This window comes from Cariama cristata, unplaced genomic scaffold (assembly GCF_000690535.1).
Source record: "Cariama cristata isolate BGI_N322 unplaced genomic scaffold, ASM69053v1 scaffold14864, whole genome shotgun sequence".
Lineage (NCBI taxonomy): Eukaryota > Metazoa > Chordata > Aves > Cariamiformes > Cariamidae > Cariama > Cariama cristata.
Genome location: NW_009611355.1, coordinates 36,515 through 45,286, shown reverse-complemented (window position 1 = coordinate 45,286; position 8,772 = coordinate 36,515). Strand labels below are relative to the sequence as shown.

Below are 8,772 nucleotides of genomic sequence, written 5' to 3'. Positions count from 1 at the left end.
CTCGTGTAATGTAAGAAGCATTGTGTCAGGTTCCTTCGGTAAGGGACAGGGTGAATCAACAGCCCTTTCATCACCTTCTTTTTCCTCTCTTTTAGCTCCAGTGAAAAAACTGAACACAGTCTACTTTGCTTTTCTGTGCTTTTTCACAGCAGTGTTACAGGACAGATTTATCCCAGACCAGTGTAATTTCCTCCAACAAATGAAGGCAGGGCAGACGGCAATGGCCTTCAGTCCCAAAACCCAAGCAATTTACACAGCTGCAGTGCAACATTTTGATGACTGGGAGGGTGAATTTGGACTGCTGAATCTGCACAGCCACAGATCTTTTGACATTCGTACTCACCTCATCCCTCTTCTGCACTAGTACCTCCAGAGGAAGCATTACTGCCTGCTGCTCCCACCGTAACAGCCTCAGGATGGACTCCTCTGAGCGCAAACGGCAGCAGGCCTGTGCTTCCTCCCCGCCTCACCTTCCTCCACTGACTCTGTAAACTCTTTAATGCAGTTAAAACCAGAAATTCTTCTGTCAGCTCAAAGCTTTGCCTGCACACAGAGGAGAACAAACAACACAATCTGCTGTTCTGGTGAGAGAATATGCCTATGTTTACTCTTTCCTGATCTTGCTACCAATGGGTTGAGGATTTTCTGAAAGCCTTTACGAGGAAATTGCAACCATAGCAATGCCCAGGTGTTCAGCTTTTGCCTGTTTTCCGTAGAAAATTCCAGCATTATGAGATGAAATGGAAATGGGAGGCTCCAACCACATGAGAGCTAGTTATTTTACTGGGTTGATTCTTGGGCTAGTGATAGGGCAGCATCTACTAGCAGTGCAAACCTCAGAGCAGTTATTTATCTGATAGGTATTGCTGAGGGGAGATATCTACTCTAAATGCATCCATCAAAGCTTTAGGCAGCATTCTGTGAAAACATGACATCTAGGAACTAACAGTGTGTGATTTGATGGAAGACTTTATGCAGATACTCATTTCTTTTTCAGATCAACCCGGTCAATACCAGCTCTCTTTCTATTGAATCCCTTCTTTAGTGGTAAACAGAAATCAGTTTCAAGCAGTTTTTCTTGATATCAATATGTGCTTGAATATTGGGGTTTTTTTTCCTTCTCTGTCTGAATATTAATACTGTTTAGGCAAAGAACAGAAGACACAATAGCATAGGTAAGGAATTGCCCCAAAGGCAACAGGCCGTTCTCTGTGCCCACCCAGGACAGAGCAAGCACACTTAAATACAGCAAGGGAGATTCAGTTAAGTGAGTAACCAACGTTTTCTAACTCTAAAAATCTTTAAGGAATCTGTTCCGACAGCTAAACTGCCTTGCAGAATGTACATCACTGAAAACTCAGAATCCGTTACACAAACACTTACCAGGAACGGTATAGGCATTTCTGTAGGCAATTATTTTCTGTGGGAACTTTCCCTGACTTTACAAGGTCTATGGGGCAGACCCTTAGCTGGTGTGAGTTGCTATCCCACCACCTTAACCTCAGCAACACTGAAGTACTAACCTAGCATTTCTTCCTGCTGCCCCGTCTTCCCTTTCCCAAAATACAGCTGCTAAATATCAACATAAAAGATAAATATTTGGCAGATTAAATTAAACAGTAATTTCAGACATGTAAGAGCCTTAAAGGATCAAACATCTTTTGAAGACAATCTCTTGTTGGCAATTTTGGTAGGTCCATATTAGGAACCATTTCTAAACAGTAGTAAATGGAATAAAAAAAAAAATTGTTAATCCTCTCATTGCAGAGGATTTGAAAGGCATGACTGATTGCAGAACAAATGCCCCACTCCCTTCTAATTAACGGGACTAGTCACACGTTAATTAAGAACATGCAAGAGCCTTTGCAAGATGTACATCATGCATGTCAGTGGGCAAAACAGAAGTCTGGGGAGACTGTTGCTTCATTATGGACAGAATTCATTTACTGCAACCTAAATACCAGTTAGAATCTATTAAATTTACTTAATTCTCCTGTTGAAAACTTGAAATAAGAGCAATGTGACTAACAAGAATAAAAATGATGAATTCCTATTACTCATTTACTTCATAGGGATTAAGGCCGGAGTTCTAGGGAAATAATACTTGAATTGCAAGACAGAAATGTTTGGATAAATTTCTGATTCTATATATTGTCTTCCCATTCAGGCCATAAGATATCCTTGCAAATGTTGCCTTGTTGCATAACTGCATGTGGTGGGTTGACCTTGGCTACCAGTCAGGTGCCCACCCAGCTGCTCTGTCCCTCTCCCTCCTCATCAGGACAGGGTGAAAAAAGTACGACGAAAAGCTCATGGGTTGAAATAAGGACAGAGCGATCACCCAGCAATTGCAGCCAGGGTAAAAACAGACTTGACTTGGGGAAGATTAATTTAATTTCTTGTCAGTTAATAACAGAGTAAGATAGTCAGAAATAAAAACAGAACTAAAACCACCTTCTCCCCCTTCCCCTTCTCCCTCCCTGCCTTCTTCCCAGGCCCAACTTCGCTCCTGACTCTTCCACCTCCTCCCCACACACTTTGAGTGGTGCAGGGGGGTGGGAAATGGGGTTTGTGGTCAGTTCATAATGCTTCACCTCTCCCACTCCTTCCTCCTTCATGAACTTCTCCCACTTGGGTCCCCCATTGGCCACAGTCCTGCCAGAAAACCTCCTCATGCATGTGTTCCTCTCCATATCTGCAGCTTCTGCCACGAAACTTGCTCCAGCATGGGCTCTCCACTGGCTACAGCTTCCTTCACAGCACATCCACCCACTCCAGCGTGAGGTCCTTCATGGGCTGCCGGGGGACAGTCGGTCTCACCACAGGCTGGCCAGGAATCTCTGCTCCTCTCTTCCTTCTGCACCGACCTGGCGGTCTGCAGAGTTGTTTGAGTTGTTTCTTTAACTTTCCCTCATTCTTTTAACAGCTGCTGTGCAGTATTTTTTACCTTTTCTTAAATATGCTGTCAGAGAAGTGCTACCAACATTGCCAATCATCTCAGCTTTGGTCAGCAACTGGTCAGTCTTGGAGCTGGCTGGAACTGACTGTCCAACATGGGGGCAGCTTCTGGTGTCTTCTCACAAAAACCCCCCAGCTACTAAAACCTTGTCACGTACACCCAATACACTTCAAAAGCAGAAGTCTCTACAGTGCTGAAAAGTATCTTCTCCTTCTGTGCCCACTGTTCATCTACAACGTTTTACTTATCAGAATATGTACTACATCTGTAGTAATTATTGCAATGAAATTCTAAACCACCCCATCTATTTACTATATACTTGTTACACTATAACACATATTTCATGCTTCTAAGAATGGTAGTTTTCTTTCACTTTTTGTAGTTTAGATTTTTCCATAATAAATAACTCTAAATACTTGCATTATAACTAAGTTTCTTCTCCCCCTTCTATCTTTAGTTTACGTTGGTAGAATTGCTTGGTTTTAGTGTAAGTACAGCTTCACTAGTCGCTTTCCTTCACTCTCGGTGTTTGTCTACTCTCACACTTGCTACAAAGCTGTGGTCAACCCAAACAGAATCTTACGAATTACTTCTCCACCTGGTTTAATCTGCCCACGCTGGTTACACGGCACACACTACTGCCAGATTTCTGCTGAACAAAAGTAGATACCACGTTGTGAAAAGAAGAAAGCCACTGTATTGCTGTACAACAGAATTTTATTTTTTCAATGCAATGCCCTAGCATCATAAAACAGAACATATTTTCTAATCTTGAAGCCAGCAAGATTGGGAAAAAAAAGAAAAAAAAAAATCAAACTTCATTTTCCTATAGAGAATTTCCATATTGAAACTCCATTCAGAGAAAAAAAACAAACCCTAGAATTAAAATTTAAGTAGACATTACTTATGCAGCTCTTTTCTTAAAAATAAACTGGACATGTCATACAACTCACATATGGTGCTTTGCTAGTATAATATGCTACAAATAGAATTATTCAAATGCAACTATGCAGCTTTTCTACTACCTAAGACTATTTAATTTTATTATGTTGCAACACCTTCATTATTTACTTCACACTTCATTACCATACTACAGAATGATCTTTTCTCCTCCTTTTCAAGTGGCTTTTTTCTCAGAACGGGGGTCTTCACTGTGGCTTTCTTTGAAAACACCAAAACACAACACAATTCCGATATTAAAAAAATATTCAAAGCATTTCAATATACATTCACAATGAGATTAAGCCTCCATTTTTCAAGGAAGGGTCTCATGAGTTGCTAGTAAACTAACAGAAAGAGCTGGTTAGTATTTACTCCTGTTCTCAGTTACGAGAACGTGATCTGGATAGTTGTAATGCCCCATAAATGCCCTCATCTGTCGGTAATCATATCCAAGTTACTGTAATTCTTGTGCAGGAAGTCTGGGTTCTCTCACAATATTAATGGGTAGAGCACAATAACTGTAGAACTTTTTAAACAAATGATAACTTCAAAAAAATTGCATTTGTAGAACTGCATAATCTCATTTTCAATGGGGTTCTTAGTTCAAAAGTACTACTTCACTTATTAAACATGGCTTTAAAAATACAGTATACATAACACTTGTGTTACAAGTGTCTGAAAAACATTGGTTCAATCAACATTTCAACTCATTGCATTAACAAGGAAAGTAAACAGCAGTACTTTTGGAAAAGTATTCAAGTATTTCTCTGAAATACTATATAACAAAAAACAGATCCTAAACTTTGTGTGGCTATACTTTAAGCAAGTATCATTTGCAAGTGCTTTTTGTCATACACAGCAGTATGAATAACACTTTGTAGCAAAGATATAACACACCATTTTGATATTACACAAAACTGGAATGTAAATAAACTCAACAGAAAAAAGAAATCTGTCATTTATAACAATTTTCAAGTGCTTCAGTAACAAAATGACCAATCACCACGGGTTACACAGACCAAATACATGGGAGACATGAAACTAATACAAGCTGAATGACAGAACTGCCAATAAATATACATGAATAGAGAATCATTAGCTGCTCAGACACCAAAAAAAAAACCCACAAAACCCTCAGACGCAGTAAGTTTTAAAGAGAACTACACACTTACAAAAAGATAGAAGGGAGCAGGGGCTAACTTCTGATCCTCAAACAGGAATAAATCTGTACAAGAGCTGCAAAATTTAGCCCCAAGCCTACACACAGAACACGTATGTGCCACAATACAGAAATCCATAGACAACTTAAATAATCATTCCATAGCTATATATGATAGTCTAATGTGTTTTGCCATAAAAACAACTCAGCACAGTGAATTTGTGATTTATCAGACACCAGTTTCTTCCCTTGACTTCACAAACCAAATTATTTTGTTTCCTATTCAGTTAAATGAACATTAAAAACTTTCAATCATCAAATCATATTTTTAAACTTAACATTCCAACATCTTGTTTTGCAAAGACATTTTAACATACGTAGTAGAATCTCCAAAGAATTGTGTACTGAAGAGGAAAACTTTTCATACATTAATTTTAGATATTTTAGAAAAATTAAAACTTGCTGGTGTTTCAGAAGATAGTTATATTTTCCTTTGCCTGTGCCTTCCTGGTATTATGTAAGTATCCCTGCAAGTTGCTTGCAAGACATTTCAGTTGCAGTGTGTGGTATTTGGTGTCACTCAAACAATCATAAAAACCTTTATAATCCCAAAAAGCATAATTCATGGAAGCCTTTATAAACAGAATATATAGGATAAGGTACGATCTGCATACAGATGTGCTTTTATTTTTCAAAGTATTTCTAAACTCTTATTGTTTTTACTTAAAGCCAGGAATGTGTGTTTGAATTGCATTGATAAGTTGCAAGGTATAGTCAGAATTACAAAATTAAAGATTTCACAAAAAAGTGAATGAGAACATTGTTGTCCAGCATTTAAGCCACATGCAACTACGTTACACTCCCAGCAGAAAACATCTTCTCAGATATTGAAAATATCTTGTCTTGATATCTTGGTTTGATGACAATGGAAAGTCCAACGTTTTATAACATTTAGATATTATTGCAACACAACTGCTAAATTCGCTCTCTAGAAAAGCACAGAGAATTTATCAGTCATCATGAATACATACATATACACACCAATCCTCTTTTCTAACATAACTTAGATTACATTGCTTCAAGATATATTTTAATGATTACAATGTTTTTCTTAAAAAAATGACACAATGCAATAAGATGTCTAAAATTATACTGAAGCCATAAAAAAAAAAATCTAAAATTTTAAAATACTTGTCAATTTGACTAAAATGCATATTTACTCAATTTCCTTGAGCTTTTATTTTTTCTTCTCCCCATTGGAGGAACAACATCTATAGTAATTGTTCAATGCTACTCTGACTGTAGGCAGCTTCATCTTTACAGTTTTCCTCGATTCCCCTTGCAAATAGTTTCATTAACTGGCAGTGAACCCTGAAAAATACGGAAATCAATTAATAGGAAATAAATGAGTACTACATATTTAACTCTAATAATCTATTAATTTCAAGCAGTTGGACAAAGTTCCTTTCTCCAGACTACAGAAACCACTCTTTCTGATACATTCAACCATTCTCGATACAATCTTCCCCTGCAAAGGGGGTCGGATGCTTTCATGTATGCATCACCCTTGTTACTCCTCTTTTACACACAAAAAGTTCTATGGGGCACTTAGATGAGCTGATCTTATACAATATACAAGATTTATAAAAATCACTTTGGGCTGCTAAGTGATTATGTTTTAATGGAACACACTTGCATGTAAATATTTTGTATTGTGTTTTCGGCTCCCTTTGTTCTAAAAAGAACAAACCAAAACAGTCAACAAAAAAAGGTCCTCAACAAAAAATAAAAAAGCTCTTCAAATTTCATAAACCTCTATTCCCTTCTAATTTGATTATTTGCATAACTGCAAACTTTTTTTTCCATATGTCAAGGCTGGAGATAAGACTCTGTGCTGCATGTCAAAAAACACACAGTATGGGACATACTCAGTATTTCTCTAAGGGAAAGATGCTTACTTAAGCTGAAGTTTAACAGGAAAAGTTATTGCTTAGAGCAATAAGGTACTCCACTCATTTAAAAAGAATCCTCCCAACACCACCTTCACCTTCAGCACTTCAAGCACACAGTGTAAGTTCCCAACAAGTAACTATGACTTCAAAGGTAGGGCCATCCATCTATCTCAGTCAGAATGATCATTTATAATATACATGGTTGGAGTGTTCTCTGGAAAGGACTCAAAAAAGTAACAAAAAAGGTAAGTTTATTATCAGAAGACTCAAATGTGCTATGCAGAGGCACCTTTTTGGGATATCTTTATGGTCACCTTTAAAAGTCAATGAAAAGGCTTAATGTTTTCTGGTATATGGAGAGAAAAATCAATGCTTACCTTACTTCAATTGCTGAACTGTCCAGAGTTTCTCCATCACAATTCCAGGTGCTATTAGCAATATTACAGCAACAGACTGGATGATCTCTGCAGAACTGGCCAAAACGTTTCTTTCCTATATCGGTGACATTGCTTTCATTGTCTTCTGAAAGCTTTGATGTAAATTGAAAACTCTTCACCCGATAAACATCTACAAATGAGAAGTCAAACTACAAAGAAAAAAATAAATCATAACAGGCAATTACAATTAGTTAAATACATTTGATGTGTAAAGCAACTCAGCATGCAGCATTTTGTATTCAGGAAAGTCTGTCCACTCCAATTTTCTAGAGAAGTTTACCTGAGGCAGAGAGTGATTTTTGTTTTTAAAAAACTGCGCAAGTCAGAAACAATAAAGCCAAAATGGAACCTTACCTTTCAATGGTCCTCTTCAAGTAATACTCTTCAATACTGCTACTTTATAGATAATCAGGTAACACCTTCTAAGATGATGAGTAATGGAGTATAAAAGCTATTAAAAATGCCCTATAAAAACTATTATAACATGGAATCAAAGTCAAAAAGGTTTGGACTGGATCTTTGTACCATCTTCAGGACCTGTTCAACTACAGTCTTTAAGACACACAGGCTTTTCTGAAAGCCTTCTGCTTCTGCATTTGTAACAATCCCCTGAAGGTAAGAATTCCACGACAGTGTGATCACATCACAGCGCTAGGTGTGTATGAAAATAAGAATAGAGGGCAATATTGTTACATTCCGACAAAAGAAAAATAATTTTAATTAGTCAATTCAGCTAGAAGAACTAGGATAATTAAGGGATTGCTCTTATAACAGAGGTTGCAGATTTACATTACAATATTGTACAAATGCTTTAAAACAGGCTTTGTAAACTAAAGGAACAATCAAATTAGAGGGTACCCCCACTTGCCCTGAAAGCAACTTAACTGATATGGACTTAAACCTTTAGCAAGCTGTAATAAATACACACATGTAATTTAACGAAAGCAATGGAGTATGTCTGTGGAAGCAAAGGTGAACAAAGTTTATGAGTACTCATAAACCAGTCTGTATTAATGTACAGTCAGTCTTTTCTTCCTTTTTCTTTTCACATTTTCTTAAGTTTTCAAACAGGGATTTCCACCATTATGGTAGACGCTAACCTGAGGTGAGGACATATGTACAACTCTGCATTTAATCTATACTGCAAAACCAACATATCCCAGGGAGAAACAGTTGGGAAGCACTGGAAGGGGAAAGGTCACAGTGGCAATCACAAAAAGCATCAGAATTGAAGGGATCTCCTAGGTCTTAAGTTCCCTTGGCTTTTAATCATAAACAAACTGTGAAGTTGTCAAACTCCACACCTGGAAGCAGCGGATCATG

The 8,772-nt window shown here is 37.6% G+C and overlaps 1 protein-coding gene across 1 annotated transcript in view; it reads right to left on the bottom strand.

The window, feature by feature from the left end:
* Nucleotides 1-5,825: 5,825 nt before the first annotated feature.
* The window catches only part of CERK (ceramide kinase), a 33,239-nt gene continuing 30,292 nt past the window's right edge, over nt 5,826-8,772 (bottom strand). Inside the window, exons 13-14 of the mRNA XM_009698224.1 lie at nt 7,390-7,598; nt 5,826-6,431 (exon numbers count right to left, since the gene is read on the bottom strand). Coding sequence (XP_009696526.1) covers nt 6,332-6,431; nt 7,390-7,598 — 309 coding nt within the window. The 3' untranslated portion in view covers nt 5,826-6,331. The remainder of the gene's footprint in view (nt 6,432-7,389; nt 7,599-8,772) is intronic.